Source organism: Petaurus breviceps, unplaced genomic scaffold (assembly GCF_028583685.1).
Source record: "Petaurus breviceps papuanus isolate PSGF00001 unplaced genomic scaffold, PetGlider_PUasm1.0 90594, whole genome shotgun sequence".
Lineage (NCBI taxonomy): Eukaryota > Metazoa > Chordata > Mammalia > Diprotodontia > Petauridae > Petaurus > Petaurus breviceps.
In genome coordinates this window covers 2,791,904-2,811,735 of record NW_027187281.1, presented here as the reverse complement: position 1 = coordinate 2,811,735, position 19,832 = coordinate 2,791,904, and the positions used below count along the sequence as shown (strand labels likewise).

General features: G+C 37.4%; 1 protein-coding gene across 2 annotated transcripts in view; it reads right to left on the bottom strand.

Annotated features, from left to right (window-relative positions):
* CAB39L (calcium binding protein 39 like) overlaps nt 1-19,832 on the bottom strand; it is a 93,994-nt gene that overhangs the window by 52,287 nt on the left and 21,875 nt on the right. For both annotated transcript variants that reach the window (XM_069063632.1, XM_069063631.1), the window contains exons 3-4: nt 16,324-16,488; nt 9,857-9,975 (exon numbers count right to left, since the gene is read on the bottom strand). In XM_069063632.1, coding sequence (XP_068919733.1) covers nt 9,857-9,975; nt 16,324-16,488 — 284 coding nt within the window. The remainder of the gene's footprint in view (nt 1-9,856; nt 9,976-16,323; nt 16,489-19,832) is intronic.

The window sequence follows — 19,832 nt, the reverse complement described above, 5'->3', positions numbered from 1 at the left end:
ATCCAGAAAGAACAGTTGTGTGATTTTCTCCACTTTTGTTCAGCAGCACATGTGTAGGAGTAAAGATGACAAATGGTGGGAGTGATCCAAGGCTGAGGCTTAGTTGAGGTGTAATTGGCAAAATGATAAGGGGGCTAAGGATTCAAGAGAGGAGGACAGTGTAGAGTTGAACTGATTCGCCAAGGAGTCAAGATGGGGAGAAGAGACATGGCCTGGGAGAGAATTGAGGGGTCAAAGGATTGGGGGTTATGGTACTGTAATGGAAATGCAGATTTAAAGATCTTCCCTGCCCCTAGGCTAACGTGCACCTAGAGCCTGGGGTGGGAGGCTTGTTTTTCAGTAGATACTTTTTGATTGGCCAGTGGGTCAATAAGGTTGTTACATTCTCTGAGCCAGGAGAAGGCTATATAAGCCCTGATGTAGAGCTTTGTTTTGGGACTCACTTTGAGAAGTGTTCTGTGATTTGATCTGAATTCTGGGAAGCCGTTGTTGAGAGTCCCCCGGCTTTGAAAAACCCAGAATGTGGAAACCCAGATGTTGACTGGGTATGGATGTAATGGTTGGACAGTTTGGAAATCTGTCTACTTGATCTGTTTCTGTCTTGATAATTATGCCTGTATACTTTGTTCAGGGTGCTGACCTTTTCTCCTGAACAAGGTAAACGATATATGTCTGACTGATTAAAGTAAGCTTGTTAACCCATTTTGAGTTGCTTTCCTTTAACAAAGCAGATCCAAGAACCTGTGGTAGCTGCAAACCCTGAGGACGCTTGGGGTGCTTGCTGCTACAGGTACTGATAAAGAGTAGGGTTATGTAAGACAAGGCAGAGGGAGAAGTGAAAAGTAACACAACAACTGCAGAAGAGAAGTATCTATTTCCCCAAACAAAACACAGTCAGATAAAGGAACTTCAGAATTCTTGAACACAGAGGTGGCACAAACCCCTTAATAAAAGGATTTGTTTTGTAAAACTTGGACTGTCAGGAGGCCACACCCAATGACCTAGAAGGTCACACATAGCCTTGAGGCTGTAGGTTTCCCATCCCTGATAGAGTATGACCACTTCTGTGGGTGGTTGAGATGTAGTGGAGGAATAGTTTATGCAAGGTGAGTAGGCTGGGGAGCCAAGTGATTAGGGTGTTTGAGGGAGAATGAATATGTGTATTCAAATCCTCTAGCATGAGGTCAGGAGTTGGGAAGGGGAGAAAAACTGGAAACCAGGTTATCAAACTCATTAAGGAAGGAAGGGGTGTGACCCTCTGAGGGTCTGTAGACAACAGCTACCAGGATTTTGATTGGATGGTAGATATGAATATCATGGACCTCAAAGAAAGAGAGGTTACTGAGTGATGGAAGAAGGGAGAGAACTTGAAACTGGCAAAGGGGAGCAAGGAGTACTCCAATACCTCCACTGTGACTAGTGAGCCCAGGAGAGTGAGTGAAGGTGTAGCTGGTACTGAAAAGGGTGAAAATGGCTGTGCCATTAAGGGAAGCCAGGTTTCAGTAAGAGCTAGCAGATGGAAGGAGTGGGAGAGGAATAGTTTAAGATGAAGGGAAGTTTGTTGCCTATGGAAGAGGCATTCCACAAAGCAGTGTGGAAGGGCTAGGTAGAATTGGGATGAAGCTTTGGGATGGGAGGAATCAGGTGGTAGGGTATATGGAGTGGGATTTGGATGATGATCTACAGGAGTTCAGAGTCATTGGGATGTCTGAAGGTCATGAACAGGTGTGAGCATGTTCATCACTGTGTATGTCCAAAAGAACAATCCAATTCGACAAATGCTTATTAAACACTTACTATGTGCTGAGGATACAAAGGCAAAAATGATTTGATCAGGAAACTGGGGGCTCAAATGCCAGTTTTGATATTAATAAGCTGTATGACCTTGGGCAAATCCTTTAACCTCCCTGAGCTTTACAGTTCCCTCTTCCTACCACACACATTTACGAGATCTGTGGCCCTGGGCCCTGGGCCACAGCTCACTTAACCTCTGCCTACTTCAGATTCCTCAATATAAAATTAGGGGGTTGGACTTGATAGTCTCTGGGGTCCCATTCAGCTCCAAGTCTGCAAGCCTATCATCCTATAATCTGTTAAAATGGGAGTGACAACAGTACTTGTATCATCTGTCTTACAGTATTGTTGTGAGAACAGTATTTTGTAAATTATAAAGTGCTGTATGTAAGTGGTATTACTGTTTTTAATTACAATGATAAAGCTCTGCTAGACTTTTTCTTCCTTGGCTGCTGGTGGCTTACTAGGAAATTTAAAATTAGGTGTTAGTTTTTGTTGCTCACAGATTGATGTAATAATTAACCAACAATGGTCATTCTTTGCAAAGTCACACATGTCATTTGGGTGGCTGACTCTCAAACCCATAATTATAGATGGAGTGATAAATCAGCAACCTATGACTTGACTCTTTCCATACCTGTCTCAAACTAATTCTTCTCTTTACAAGGCATTTTTTTTTTCCTCAGCTCAAATTCATGGTCATATATATACAAACCCAAATAGATGAAGATGAAGATCTATGGTATGAAGCATGGGATGTTATTCTTTTGAACTATAATGTGGCATACACTCAAAATTGCAGTAGCTTTGATGATCTTTAGAATGAAGAATATTTGGGCAGTGAACTGCTATAGGCCGATAAATCAACAAGTATTTACTGAGTGCCTACTATGTGCTAGGCACTAGGCTAAGTGCTAGGGATTCAAATATAATGAGTGAAAAAAATGCCTATTTGCAAGGAGCATACATTTTAATGGAGGAACCAGATGTGTTGGTACACACCTATAATCTCTGCTACAAGCACAGGATAAGGCTGCTAGATTGCCTGCACTCAGGGCTAAGCTGACTGGATGTCCACACCAAGTCTGGCATCAATATGGTGGGCCTCCGGCAGTGGGAGGGAGGCCCAAGTTCCTTCAGGAAGGGCAAACTGCTCCAAGTCAGAAATAATGCTGATTAGAACTTCCAGGCTGATCAGGATCAGTGGGATGGGGCCTTTCACTAACTGTAATATTTCCAACCTCGACAATGTAGGGAGACCCAGGCTCAAAAAAGAAAAAAAAATCAAATGGTGGAACACAAGTACATTAATACACATTCACAGTATTTAATGTGTTATAAAAAGAACTAGGTTCAGAATCAGGACCTGGATTCAAATATGGGAATGAATGGAAAAGCATTTATTAAGCACTTACTATATACCTTCATTTCCTTACCTATAAAATAAGGGGGATGGATATGATACATAAGGTCACTTCTAGCTCTAAATCTTTCATCTTGTGATAGATTTTAACTGACGAATCATGAAAAGAACAACATGGAAAAAAGTTCATAGGTTCATGTACTAAGGTTAGAAAAATTAGAGAGGCAGGTTAATTGATTAAAAAGAACAAATAATTAGCTGGGAAACAAAATGGTCAGTATGAGAAACTAGCTATCTTTGTTTCCATGGGGACTCTTTGATGGTGCTCAAAGGTCATGCTGAGGCAGAGTCTCACTAGAGTAAGAATCATACTTGGAAGACCCATCTTGGTGAAAAGCAGATGGAAGAAGTACAAATTTTTCAGAAAAAAAAAATGCACCCAAGAAGCAGTCCTAGAGATCTGAAGCCAAGAGATCAGATATTTTAGTCAAATATATACCGTGATCATCAACTACCACTTGGACAGAGCAAATCCAATCCATCCAATTATCTTTTCCCCTAAATCCTAAGCTCTTCAAACTTTCCTATTATGGTCAATGGTACCATGATTTTCTAGTCATCCAGGATCCTAACCTTGGTGTCATTCCCAATTCCTCTCTCTTGTTCACTTTAAATAACCAATCAGTTGGCAAAATTTGTAATTTCTCTCCCTATTACATCTCTCCAGTAATTTTTATTTCTCTTCACTCATGCAATCACCACCCTAATTCAGGCTCTCATCACCTCTCCTGGACAATCACAAGAGCCTCTTAATCGGACTTTCTGCCTCAAATCTCTCTACTCCAATCCAACCTCCATCCACTGCCTGCCTAAGGAATTTTCATGAAGGGAAGGTCTGACCATGTCATCAACTAGTCAATAATTAATAAGTATTTAGAAAGTGCCTACTATGTACCAGGCAATGTCTTACTGTTTCTTCTAGGAGTAAATATAGGGGTGGCCAGGTAGCACAACAAGTAAGAGCACTGGCTCCAGTGTCGGGATGACCTGGGGATCAAATCTGGGCTCAGATACTTAGCACCACAACCAGAAATAACTGGCCATGTAACCTTGACCAAGTTACTTAACCCCGATTGCTTTAAAAAAAAAAAAGAGTAAATATAAACTCTTCTGTTCAGCATTTAAAGCTTTTCAGAGCCTAGTTCTTTTATATCTTTTCTAGGCTTTTAACACATTACTCTAATCCACTTATTCTATGGTCCAGCTATTATTCTGACTTCCTTGCTAATACACACACACACACATACACACACACATACACACACCCATCTCATGTCTCTGTGACTCTGCTTTTCTTTGTATGCTTGGTACAACTTAGTACAGTGACTGGCACAGAGTAAGTTCTTCACGATGGAAGCCAGGGTTTATGAGAAACAAGGATGGTGGTAGGGAAGTTCTTCTTGAATTCTTGGAGTGTTTCTTCAGTTGTACTGAGCTACTGGAATTTTTTTTTTTTTGAGATGTAATTGAAGGGAACAGCTTGTTACAGCACAAATTTAAATAAGCCATGCAGCATATAACTTTTGTTTTCAATTCATTAAGTATATATATGAACATAGAACATTGCATAAAATGTAAAAAAACAACAATTGTTTTAAGTTGGTTTTGCTAGACTGTTTTCTTTGTTACAAGGGAAGATTCAATCTTGGGTCTGAAGGGTGTTCATGGTGTATCTGGGGCTTGCCTGGGTTACTGGGATGTTATAATTGAGAGAAGAATGACTTGCCCACAGTTACATGGTAGCTAGAATGTGTTAGAGGGGGGATCTGAACCCAGATATTCATGATCGAGGCCCACTGGACAGTCACTGAATCATGCTAAAGCTTTGCAAACTATTAAGAGGAAATTTAATATAAATAAATTGCTATCAGTTACATAGCATTTTAAGGTTTGCAAAGCACTTTGTATATCTTTTTGCATTTGATATGTAGTCTTTTTTTTTTTTTTTTTTTGCTTTTTGGAAGGGGAAGGCAGGGCAATTGGGGCTAAGTGACTTGACCAAAGTCACATGACTAATAAGTGTTAAGTGTCTGAGGCCGGATTTGAACTCAGGTCCTCCTGACTCCAGGGCCAGTGCTCTATTTGCTGCATCACCTAGCCGCCTGCCTTGATATATAGTCTTATATATGGATTGAAAAACTCAACTTCCCAAGTTCAAAATGAGGGCAGTGTGACTACAAAGTCATGGATCTGAAAAGAGGTTTTGGAGTTTTAGTGGACTGCACATGGCAATCACAAAACTGATCGTGAGAGAGTCACTTCATTCAAGGCTCAGAGGAGACCCTGCTGTACTGTCATGGTCTGGCTGCACCTGAAAGTGGTCAGCTGTGGACCCCACTTTCAGCAAAGAAAACTGCCGCGTTAAAGCACATCCAAAGGAGGGCAAACCAGGATGCTGGAAGGCCTCAAGACAGTGCCATACAAAGACTAGATGGAAGGAACGGAGTTGGTGTTTAATTTGCAAAACTGAAGACTTACTTAGACCTGATAACTCTCCTTCAAGTATCTGAAGGACTATTCAATAGATATGGGAGCAGACTGACTTTCTCAGCCCTAGATAATAGACAGTAAAGTTAACATTTATATAATGTTTACTACGTATCAGACACTGTGCCTAGAATTTCGCAATTATTACCTCATTTGAGCTTCACAACAACCCTCAGAGGTAGGTGTTATTATCATCTCCATTTTACAGATGAGGGAGCTGAGGAAAACAGAGGTTAAGTGACTTGCCAAGAGTCACACAGCTAGGAAGTGTCTGGGGCTTGATCTGAATTCCAGTCTTCATGAAAACAGGCCCAGCACTCTATCCATTGTGCCACCTAGTAACACTGTTAATATCTTGTTTTTACAACAAAGTAAACTGAAGAGTTACATTTAATAGTTAGTTCTGAATTTCAGTCCTTAAAAATGATATAAAAAACAACAACACATGGTAACAGCAACACTATATAACTGTTTTTTGTTCATTAGTCATGGTAAATGCATTTGAAAGCTCTCTTTCACCTATAACTTTTAAAATATCTTTCCTGTATAAAATAAGTAACTGATATTTGTGAATTTCTCAAAAGCCAATCTTTCATAGTGATCGTCCACATATCAACTTAGGTGACAAAATCTGTTGGCTTGACAAGGCCAGGGGCATTTCTCCCACAGCTGCTATAGCAGATTATAGTATCCATAGTTCTATGATCTACATGAAAGCCACATGGGCTACCAGTCAAACTCATTACAACAGAGTGCATTAGTGAAATGGATTTTCCATCACAAAACTAGAGGCAGCTGGTTGACAACACAGTGCACAGAACACTGGGTCTGGAGTCAGGAAGATCCAAGTTAAAATTCAGTCTCATACATTTACTAGTTGTGTGAACCTGGGCAAATCACTTAACCCTGTTTGCCTTAATCCGCTGGAGAAGGAAATGGAAAACAAGTGTTTTTGCCAAAAAAACCCTAGCCACAGTATTGGTGTGCTATGTGGCTGAAGGAGTGAACAACAAAAGAGCTGCCACTTAATTATGTAGTGTAACTCTGAAAAGTCACTTAACTTCTCTAACCTCCCTCAGTTTCTTCATCTGCAAAATTAGAGGACTAGGCTGTATAATCTCTAGGGTGTCTTCCAAATCTAAACTGATAACCCCTAATAACCAATCTGTTGAGTATAATGTATCACACTGATACTTACTATTTATGATAATATTACTACTAAGTCTAAAAGTGGTTAAATTATCCCCAAAAGAATAAGAAATAACCATGAATTTTCCAATGCTTATACTAGTTGTGTGACCATGAGAAAATCAATTACCCTCTCTGAGCCTCAGTTTTCTCATCTGAAAAATGAGGATAAAAATTCAAGTGGTATTTCCTCCCACAGGGTTGTTGTAAAGCTCTAAGGTGTTTTACAAACCTCAAAGCATTATAAAAATCAGTTATTTTTATTATTATTACTATATTGTTAATAAACAGATGAGTGGTTTATTTTCATACCTAAGGGTTTGTGATATAGTAAAAGAAACTGGGTTTGTATATTCACAAGTCTTGCATTTCATACCAGGGAATAAAATCCAGTCACCACTTTCATATGGAAATAATTTGCTCCAAGTCACAAAAAATGACAAAATGATTGTTTATACTTTAAAAGTGAAGTATAAATAGAAGCAATTAATCTACAAATTTTTCTTCCTTGACCAAGTATCAAGAATACCTGCATAATTTATAGGCTTTATGTTATATCTGACTTTGTTATTACAGTAAGCCATCACAGTGGAGTCCATTGTATAGACATGCTGATGTAGAAATAATCAATGAATAACACTGTATTACTTACTAAGCCTAAGGATCTGGGAGTGAGTAGCATCAGCATACGAGTCAAAAGGTAAGAACAATTATTCAAGCTAGCAGTACAACAACCACAGTAAGTATAACACAGGAAATGACCAGAAGGAAATCTGCCCACTTAACAACAGAGCTCACATTATGCTGAGGAAAAAAAATGACCTTTGTTATTACTGCTGGAGGCAAACTATGTCAGGCAGGACTGGAAAATTTTTGTATGATGCTATTCAATAAACACTAGGCCTCCTCAGCATGGTTACTTCTGTTTTTCACTAGGAAGCATGTTTGCTTTTAAAATAAGAATTTCTGGGGGAAAAAAATCAGATTTCAGTATCTTTCAAGATATTCTTAAGTGTAATAATAACTAGTATCAGGTGAGGTCCTTTTGAAATTTTCCAAAGAGAATGATTCTTACTAAGACTAATCACAGTTTACTTGTCTAGTACATAATTTTACAAACTGAAATGCCAGATTATATGAAAAAAAGGAAGAAAATTAATCACAGGACACCAGATTGCCCAACTGGCATAAATGAGGATGAAGTGGGTCATATCTGCTTTAAGCTAAATTTAGTGTTATTTTGTTTGGATTAATGTAAAAATTTTAAAAGAGATACAATATAATGTAATATTAAATTACTTCTGATTTAAAGGAATGATTCTGTAACATTCTTAGTATTTAAGAACACATTAAGGCACCCTGAATTTTCAATTAGATTTTTAACAACTTAACATTTAGTTAATCCATAAAAAATGTTGGCCTCCAGCAAGGAGTTTTTTCCTCATAGAGTTGAATTAGTAAACCCAAAGGGTTTCAGATTACTAAACCATGTGAATTTAGGAAATTAAAATGAAAGTGACATACACATTCTAAAAAGGTTTGGATGTGGTCCATTTAGTATGATTTCAGCCTTAAAAATGAAAACCTATATTTTCACTATAGAGGACACAGGGTTATATACAGTACTCTTAACAAGGACCAAGAATAAGGGGCATTTATATTTAAAATGTAGAATTTCCATTCTCCCTGCCCCCTACCCATGCTGTGTTCCTATTCATCTTTATTAAATAAAAATGGGCCTCCTTTTTGGCATCTATCCCTTAGACATGCTAATTTTTACATTAAATGTATTCAAGGGTCTAATTTTCATAAATAAAAATTAAGAAGTCTAAGCATGAATCATAGAACTGATCTGATCAGTGACAATGATACACATTTTTTCTCTAAAACTGAAATACATAAAATGTATAACATTTAACTGTTCATCCCCAAATCATCTATTCAAATGAGATTTGCTGCAATGAATAAAAATAATGAAAGGAATTCAGATATTTCAAAACTAAGGAAAATTCATGCTTAAATCTATTAAATAGTTAAAAATTGACCTTAGAATTAAAAAGAGAATACTGTGACAACAAATAATGGGCAGCCCATTATACATCTGGATAAAATTGTTAGGAATTTTTTCCCCTTATATCTAACCCCAAAGTGCCTTTTTATAATTTCTCCCCATAGTTCCTAGCTCAGTCTTCTAGAGTCAAACAATATCAGTTTTATCCCCTTCCTCATAACAGGCCTTGAAATATTATGTCTGTCAGCTACCCCTGCACTTTGTTTAACTCTCTCTTTTGTTCCCCTCGCATGTCTACCTTTTCCTAAACCTACCTGTATACAAGTTGTATTCCCACAGGGAAATGTAAGTTCTATAAGAGTAGAAATATGTCATTTTTTAATCTTTATATCCCCAACACTTAGCACAAAGTAGGTACTTAATCAATGTCTGCTGAATTTAAAGAAGTTGTTTGGCACCAAGACTTGTTTTACTAGACATATGTGTTGTAGCAGAAACATCTGTCATCCTGCAACTCTATAGTTTTGATTAGTTTGGGCTTTCTGAGACTTATGACCAGCTAAAGGACCCAAAGAACTACAGAAGCATATGAGTAGAAAAGAGCACCTGAAGCTACAGTTAAGTGACCTGAAAAGACCAGATAACCAATTATCCAAAGGCCCAGTGTGTTCCATTTATTCCTATAGCATTCTGCAGATGCTATGATGTTGCAGGACTCTTGAAGTATATATTCAGTATCTAAATTCTTGCATAGATAGGTAGCCACTAAGTAAGTATAACTATTATAAGTAACTATAACTATTAAAGGCATATGTCCTGATTTTTTAAAAATAGTGTTGATAATATTTGAGAAGTGACAAATTCAATATGCCATTAAAAAGACATTTACTCTATAACCAAAACTTTTTAACACACCATGTTGTGTAAAGACAACAAAAAACAAAAGTACCTACCCTTTAAGAAGCATAAACAAGATATGAGGATGTGCACTAATATATTCCACTGTAGGACTTCGAGTGCCTATCTGTCTTCTCAATATGTTGTTAAATATCTGGGTTACATCTTTTTTCCCCTATTAAAGAAACAAACATGACAAATTTAGCATATAACTTTAAAAAACTGTAGTTAACATAAGTTCAATAATTCACATATAATCCTCCTTTTTGTTCTTTGTATACTGAAATCTTCATGTATGTTGATTAAGTTCCTAATGACATAGGATAAGGAAAAAGAAACAAAAACCAAAAAAATGTCAAGAGTTCATGCTGATTATACTCGTTCCATATCCAAAACTTTTTAATATAGTGAAAGAGATAACCTATAAAGCAGAGAGATAGAGGTGGTCCCTCACTACTGACCTTTATCCGTGACGATATAGACAAGAGAAAATAGAAAAGCATAACTTGAGAAAAATAGCCGCAAATGAATTTTTTATTATTTATTTTTCTATTATTGAAATATATGAATAAATGGGCTATTCATTTTCTATTACTGGAATATATTGCATTGTTCATTTCATAATCAATAAAAAAGCTATAATAATTGACCTTTTAAAAAATTTTTCACAATGGGAGGGAAAGTATGAGTTATTATTGTTGTTGCTTTTTGTCCTTGGTTTTCTAAGAGGACCAATGACATCAGGGGATGATGTCTTGATTTGTGTGTGAATTGGATTTAACCAAGGCAGTTACCCAAAGTTGTCAGCCTCACTCTCTTCCAGAGTTATCAAAGTTCAGTGGCAAGACAAAAATCAAGACGACCCAGTCATGACCTGGGATACAGTGGATAATCTTGGTATCTTTGAGGTCTGACCAAGCTCTAAGTACTCTACAGTGCCTGCTTTAGCCACCTTCATGGCCATTGGAACAAACTGTTCTCATCTGCCCATTCCACTGGGGAAAGTCTTCACGTGCTTAGGGGTAGACATTCCCTTAAATCACAATGACTTTGAGGCCTGTCAGCTACCCTAAATATGGCTTAGTTCATCTGCCAAGATGGTTTTTCCTGGGAGGGACCTCTGTGCACCTGTGCTTGGAGTCACAGGTGAGAGTTGGGTGGACACCGAAGGTGGATAAACAGCCCTGAAGAGGGCTTGGTATGAGTATTCAGAGGAAAAAGATAGGAAAACTGAATATATTGGTAAGAGGTGAAGCTCATACAGTTCAAGATCCATTTAAATGCCACCTCTTAGTAACCTTGTTCATCTTCATGTAAAATGTAGAACAAAGTTTCACTGCATTGTTCTGAAGATCTGAAGGTCTATTTTGGTCCTGGTAGAAGGAAAGCTCCTAAAGAGCAAGGAAGGCTTCATTGTTGTTTTTTTTTTTTTGTCTCTACCCAGCACCAAGGACAGTGCTTAATACATAACATGTGATTAATAAATGCTTATTAATTCATTGATTGATGCAAGTGACCTTGGAAGTTCATATAAGGAGTTTCCCCTGCAGAAAAAAATGAACTGTCATACAGAGAGTTTGTGGTTGCCTCCAGACTTCGAATTATCCTGGACAAAACCTCTATTCCCATAAAATAAATAGAGTCTGGATTTCTTAGAGAAGTCCTGGATATAAACAGATTCCCTTGAGGTCTATTGGTCTCAAAATGTTGTTATGAAAGGTTTCCATCACTTAAGGGCAAAGTTATGTCCCAAATGCCTTACAGGCAGATGTCGTTCTATCACTAAGGGAAATCTGTCCTTGAACCAAAATCATGAACTTTAGAGCCGGAAGATTGAGGCCAATCCCCTCAAGTTATAAATCAAGAAACTGAGACTTGGAGAAGTGATTCAAGGTCATATAACTAGTTAGTGCCAGAAAGAGGACTAAAACAGATATTCTTTTTTTTTTTTAATTATATCTGATTGCCTGTCAACATAGCTGCTTCTTCAGTGTCCCAATAGAAACAAACATAGAACGGCAGGTCACAAGGGAATGACAGGACAAGTAGATTCTACTGGAAATTATTTACCCTCAAAGACTTCAATACACATACACACAGAGGATCCTAGCACTCTAGTCTAACAAATTCTTTATTTCAACTCCTCTAACTTCCATTTCCATTTTATTTCAGTTACTTCTGAGGGTTGTCATGTACAGATCTCATTGGCATCCAAAGCAACTCCACGTACAAGAACCAGACCTTGGCAATTCCTTTATCTGACCCAAGTTTCTGGCCATTCCACTCCTCCTCAGCCTTATCTTCACTCTTATGGTGGCCTTAGTCCTTCCATACCTTCCTTTTTGCCCAGTCCTTTGTCCTGACTCTTTGATTCCTTTAAGTTATTGGCCTAGTAATAGTGGTATTCCTTGGTCAAAGGGTACATACAGGCTGATAACTTTGGCGGGGCATAGTTCATGTTTTCTATAATGGCTGGACAAATTTACATATCCACCAACAGTGCATCAATGTGCCTGTTTTCCTGCAGCCTGTCCAACATGTCATTTTCCTTTTTTGTCAACCTAGCCAATCTGATGGGTATGAGATGGAGCCTCAGAGTTTTGAGTTGCTGCTTTGCAATTGTTACAGTTACTCATTCCTTCTTTCCACAGCTCTCTAGATTTGCAGAGATTTTTTGGGGTACTAATTGGTGTTTTCTTTGATTTACTTCTGTCTCAAGCTTTAGTCACTGAATAGGGGTTTCATGCTGAACAACTAAGTACCCACTGTGCAGGTGCTTAATGTTGAACTAAATTAATGAAAATTATTATCAATAAAACAATTATAGATATTTTAATCAGTAATGATTGAACTTAAATACTCAAATGGATCTATGATTCCATTGCTCTGGATATTTTCTTGAGTGCTGCGCATTGCCATTCGTCCATGCCTGCCCATCACATAGGACTGCTGCCTGTGTCTTCCAAGATGGCTGACACCTGGATAAGGCCTCTCTCATTTTCTTCTGACGTTATGAGGGCACCAATGGAGCACTTCAGCTGCCTAATTGCGATCACACTCATACCATGTCACTAACCCACTTTGTGTTCTAGCACACATTTTCCTGATGATGACCTTTACTTCAAGACTTCAAATTTTTTTGTTTGTTATGGTGCAACTTGATCACATTCACTACAGATCTCTCCACTGCCCTTTTGTGTGATACTTATTTTTAATTTCTTGGAGTATTCCATGACTCATAGTCACACAATAACACCAGTAAAATACTGGCATTAAAAAAATATGCCTTTGTTTCTGAGAGGTTTGGGGTCATTAAAGGAGCTTTGCAATTTCTCAAAGTCAATACAGTCTATTCTTCTTCTGTTTAACTCTGGGTCCAAATCACTGTTGATTTGAACTATATGCCCCAAATGTACATGCTGATGGACAAGCTCTACAAGTGGCCCATTTAATTTTTTTTTTTTGCTTTTTGGAGTCAATTGGGGTTAAGTGACTTGCCCAAGGTCACATGGCTAGTTTTTGTGTTAAGTGTCTGAGACTGGATTTGAACTTAGGTCCTCCTGACTCCAGGGTGGGTGCTCTATTCACTGCGCCACCTAGCCACCCCTGGCCCACTTAATTCTGTAATAACCTAGCAATAGATATTCTTGTCCACTTAGTTCGGGTATACTCTTGTGCGATGATGGATATCTTCTAGGGAGCTCCGTAATGTTCTAGAGGTTGATACGACAATCATTTTCAGCAAAAAGCAATTGGAGGATGTCATTATCCATGGGGAATCTTTCTTCAACATGGACTCAGCACTAGATATACTCCATCATTGTGACCGGCACCATTCGTGAGCTATAACTACCTAATATTAATGATCAGAGAATTACTAAATTATCATCTCTTTCAATGAATATTGATCAATTTTTATGTACACATGGGAGGCACCTTGTCAGAAGAGATCTTTTAATGTTGCATTTTGCCCTAGCAAATCAAAAGTTTTTCATAATCAGCAAATAATAAGCAGTGGGATCTTGAATCTAGAATGTACTGTCTTCACTTTCAACTCTGGAATCTCTAGCTTCTTTCATAACATGGAGCAGCCTATATGAAGCCTTTCCTGATTCTCCTCAGTTATTAGCAATTATTATAATAATTAGTTATTATTATCAACTATTATAAATTAGTCATTATTATAACCATTATAATCATTCATTATTCCCTCTTAAATAATGTTTCAAATTATATACAAGTTATATTTACTCATCTGTCTACATACTGTGTGTTACCTCTTCTACCTCTCTTCCCTATAGAATGTAAACTTCTTGAAGGCAGGGACTTTTTTCTCTGTCTTTGTATCTTTAGTACCCAGCACAGTATCTTCCTTACAAGTAAGAAGCATTCAGGATGAGGTTTTCCAATTTAATTTTACAGGAATCCTTGAGGGGGCACTTGAGTAGCCTAAACTATATTGCTTGCTGGAAAATTTCCCAAGAGCAGCTACAGATATTATAGATCAAATAACTAGTCACTGTAGCCCTTGAACACAAATGAGCCTTCTTGCTTTCTCAAATTACCATTTCCTCAGTATTAGGTAAGCCATTTTGAACCTGACATTATGTAGAACATACCTGCTCTAGAATATAAAACGTGAACCAATCCCCATTTGCACTGAATTTTTTTCTTTTAATGTTTATATTTAATTTTTTCCCAATTACATGTAAAAATTTTTAACATTCTTTTTTTAATGCATTGAATTTTTAATCCTTTATTCTTCCCTATTTTGTTGCTTTACAATGTAAAAAAAAAAAGTCCCAATGCTTTGGGTCTAAATGGTAGACAAACTAAAAGGCACAATATGAAATTTCTATCCTAAATCTATTTTGGCAAGTCTTTTTGTTTCAGCCATGTAACCTGAGCACTGAGTCAGAATAATGGAGTGTAAAAGTCACTGCATTACTGATTTCTTTTCCCCTTTTTATTGGCCTTTATGAAAGGCTTAATACCAATCTAATAAAGTAATGGGATTCTCTAATACTTAGTATGTTTGCTAATAAACCAAATTATTTTTATAGTTCTTTGAAGGTCTCACTTTAGGAGACTGTACACCTTTTCAAATGATGCTAACATTGTTCAAAATATTTTTAGAACTCTTCTGGAACTGCCTCCAGAGATAATTCAACAGTTATAAGAAAATCTGTATCAATCAATCAGAATAATCTATTATTATATGTCATCGTATTATTAATGTTATTATATTATACATAATCTGTATTATGTTTTGTTTAAATGTTTTCAGGGAATATATTTTATTGGACATTTATTTTTTGAGTTTTAGTTTGTATGCTGTCAATTTATCAATTAAAAAAAAGAAAATTACTTTTACGAATTAAAAAAAAGACAATGCATTCTCTTGGTCTTGGTCTTAAATCTATTTTTCTCTCCTTTCCTTCCCTCTGTCTTTTATTCACTTAGCTTGGCTTCTTCTTTGCTACTTAAGACAATATTTTGAAGACCCCAGAAAGGTGTTTTGGAGGGATGAGATTTGACAGAAGGCATATCAAGAAGCAGACCGAAAAACATTAATTTGAATGCTGCCTGCCTGTTCTGAGCACTATACGAGTAAATTATTTTAAGTGAATCTACTGTTAGGTAAAGTTTTGCTTGTGCTATATTCTCATCTATACTGTATCATAATGAAAGATATTCATAACGATGACCATGAGTCAATAATGGTTAAATTACTTTGCATATGCTCTGCTTGGGAAGGAAGGTAAGTGTATGGAACATTTCAGGAAGATCTCAAAAAAAATTACAAGTGTAGCACTGAAAGGCTTAACTCTCAGTTATGTGGCCCAAAGGACTATTTACAATGATTCAGTGCTTGAATACTCTGGATAGCTGATTATTAGGTAATAGATAAAACCATGTGCTGAGAACTTACTGATAAAATCTGCTTAGCATCTCTCCATTTCTGAGAGTTCAATGGAGCCACAAAGGTTTACTTGTTACAAGTCTGCAGTCTTAACAGTAAGCTAATATTTGAACTAGCAAAATAAACCAAGATTCCTGTCTTGCAAACTAGTGTTTTTTCACTAAGCTGCAATGCATTTATTCATTAGACAGAGAGGTAGGTGAACTACGTGACATGTAGTACAGTGTCTGCATTTACTACAGTTTAGGAGCTTACCAAGTAACAATATTGCTTCCTATTTCTGTGCATGTGTGCGTGTGTGTGTGTGTGTATGTGTGTGTGTTTTGATAAATTTTCTTTTAGTCCAGGCAAGTATATTTAAAAGCTTAAAACTGAACACAGTGCCTCATCCCAATATTAGTGTTTACTACTTATTAGTAAACTGTTTATAATACTTAAGGATAATATACCTGTAAAAAGTTACAGGAGATTTTTTCCCCCAGTTTTAATCTGTTGAATTAAAAGAAATTAATGATTTGGAAAAGTGACAGGAGATTAAGTGACAGTCATATTCAAACTAAACCACTCAAATGACCCACTGAGACAGATGACTCAACTTACCTCAAAGTCTATCAGCTGTAGGTCGGCTATCAGGGTTACAAGCAGTCCGCTAGTATACAGTTCTTGGGCTAACTGAGCCACAGCTTCTGTGGGTGGTTCCTTATCATTTGTACCACAAAGAATTTCCTTCATTGCTTGTAGTGACTTAGACACTTCTTCTGAAGCCTGGTAACCAAATAGCACATTAAGAAGAAAGTACTTTAAAAAGAATAAAACTATTCAGACAACAAAAATTAACTGCTACTTATAATCAGTGTGACATGACTGCTAAGAAACCTAACACAAATCTAGGCTGGAGGAATTACTAATTACTAGAAGAATAATTGCATTTTACCTTCTTCTAGCCAGATTACATCTGAAAAAATAGTGCCCAATTCTCAACACTTTATTAAAGAGAGCATGATCAACTTGTAAGTTCTGCAATTTCAAGGGATGAAACCCACGTCATATAAGGAATGGCTGAATAAATGGGATATTTAGCTTAAAGAGAAGACTATATAGAAAGGTGTGATGGGCTGTTGTGTAGAAGTAGGTTTAGATGTTTTCAGTTTTGCTCTGGAGTACACAACTAGAGCCAATGGCTATAAAGAAGGCAGATGTTCGCTAAAAAAAAAAAATAAACATTAAAAAAGGAATGACTTCCTAACAATCAGATCTATTCAACAATGTCACAGATGATCTCGTGAAATTGTGAACTTCCAGTAACTAAAAGTACTTGTGCAGATGATCACCTGATAAGAATATTATAGAAGGGATTACGGTATGCCCAGAGAGTGTTAAAGATTCAACTAAATTACTTTTAAGGGCTCTTCTAGGATCCCATCAAGTAAGAATGATGAAATTTTAAGGCTAACACCTAGGACATTAATTTAGCATTCATTTTCCTATCATGACAAACCATTCTGCCATGCTTTTTTTCTCCTCTATGTGTATCAAGCTCATCTATATTAATTTGTTTTTTCAACCTTGTTCAAGACACACAGAGCACTCAATTTTTCTTTTCATGGAATCATAGAATCTTAAAATTGGAAATGACATCAGAAGTCATCTAGTACAACCCTGAAGTGTGAATACTTTTTACAGTTATAACCATGTCACTTCCCTACTCAATCAACTGTGGTGGCTCACTATTGCCTCCAAGATACAATGCCAACTTTCTTGCTTAGCCTTTCAAGCTTCGTGACTTGGCCCCCAAATGATCTTTTTAACCTCATTCCTCCTCCTCCTGCAGTACCAGTCTTTTTCTCTAACCCTCACACATGGCACTCTATCTTCAGCCTTCACCTCTTTGTCCTCTGTGTCCTGAATGCTCTCCTTATTCTTCCTCATAGACTCTCTCTCGTGCTCAAGGACCACCTTCTGTGTGAAGTGCCCGACTGCTGGCGCCTTCTCTCCTTACCTTGTAGTCATCCACTTTGCATTTGTTCTCCTTCTACTTGTTCCACATGTATTGACATATGTACTTATTGTCTCCCATGTTAGAACATGAGCTCCTTGAGAGTAGAGATTGTTTCACCCTTTGTATGTGTATCCCCAGCACTGAGTACAGTGCCTGGCATTCAGTAGGCGCTTAATGTTGTTGTTCAGTCATTTTTCAATTGTGTTTGACTCTTTGTGACCCCATTTGGGGTTTTCTTGCCAGAGATACTAGTGATGCAAACAGGGTGAAGTGAGTTGCCCAGGGTCACACAGCCAGCAAGTGTCTGAAGCAAGACTTAAACTAAGGAAAACCAATCTTCTTGACTCCGGGTCTGGCTCTCTACCCACTACACCATTTTTAATAAATGCTTAATAAATGTTTGTTATTGATTTACAATATCTCTGACAAGTGGCCATCTAGACTCCATTTTTTCCAATTAAATTCAAGAAACACTTATTAGGCACCTACTATGTGTTAGTCACAGGAGACAAAAAGTCAAAACCACAATCTCTGGTGCTTAAGGAGTTTATAGTTTACTGGGAGGATTCAACACTTAAACATATGAATAAACACAATTCAGTTTGGGGAAGGAGAGAATACAATTGTGGGGATCAGGAAAGAAAACCTGAGCTAAGCCTTGAAATGAGCTAAGGAATCTAAAACACAAAGTAAGGAAATAATAGAAATAGGACAGGTAACACTGAAAACACCAAGGGTATATGCTCATAAGAATAAGATATATGAAATGAGAAACCTTCTGCTGAAGACAAATGAAAGGCAGAAACAGAAACAAGTGTAAACAGGTTACCTGGACAAAAAAGGAAAAGACTGAGAGCTCAGGAGATAGATCTTATAAGCCTGGCATGATTCAGGGGAGATAAGGAACTTCAATTACCCAGACCTCTGCTGGAGTTCACTCTTTCTCCAAAGCAGAGCAGCTAAGAATTTTTTAATTTGTCTTAATGACAATTTCTTGTCTCAAAAGATGGAGAAAAGAGTAAAGGGAATGTCTATTCTGGATCTGATTGACACCAACAGGTAAGAATGTAATCTTAGACAAAAGTGACCACTTCCCTCAGAGTTTGTGATAGAGTGTAAAGGATGGTCTGACAGAAACCCTAGGACTCAGAGGAAGGATTAGAAGGATCCCATGCACTAAAATTCTATAGGAAATGTCAGCCCTCAAAACAAAGAAATTCTCAAGAATGAAATTAAGAACACAAAGATAAGCTTATGAGGAGGAAAACAGAGAGATGTTTGAAGACATTGATGTAGATGAACAGGGAATCAGAATCCAAATGACTTTGATTTTATGTCTATTGATTGATTGAAAAAGAAAGAAAAAAAACATATACAGAAGATGGAAGCAAAGGTAAGTAACAGGGTGAATAAAAAAGTGCGACATGGTACTTTAAGAGTAATGTCAGCTCAGAATGAGATGAGGCTGGCAAGGAAAGCAAGAAACAACAAAAGCTACATGGTTTTTTGAAGCTGGATTAAGAGACTCAAAAAGAGCTCAGAATACTGCATGTGGGGGGGACCGTGCTGGGTGATGACAAGGAAGTGACAGAGCTGCTTGAAAACATTCTGAGAATTTTGGTAGACTACAATTTCAGAACGAATTAATAGTGTGAAAGGCAGTCCAAAAAGTTATTGTGATCTTCAAGGTTCATCTTCCAGGAATCACGAGGTGAGAGACAGCCCTGCTTTTCTCCATCCTCGTCATTCCACATATAGAAAATATGTGGTCAGGCATGGACATCACATCTTAGAAAAGACACTGATAAGCCATAGAGCATCTAGAAGACCACAACCACAATGGCATGTTCCATGTAAAGGACTGGCTGAAGGAATTAGGCATATTTAGCCTGGAGATGGTAAGACTCAGTGTCCCATAGGTATCTTAAACTTACTATGTCCAAAACTGACCTCATAATCTTTCTTCCTAAACCTAGCTTTCTGAACTCTCCTCTTTCTTTTAAGGATACCACCATTGTTCTAGTCACCCAGGTTCACACCCACAAAATCACCAACAATCTTTCTTCTTTACCTTCTGTATTCAATCAATCACTATTGCTTCTAACTAATG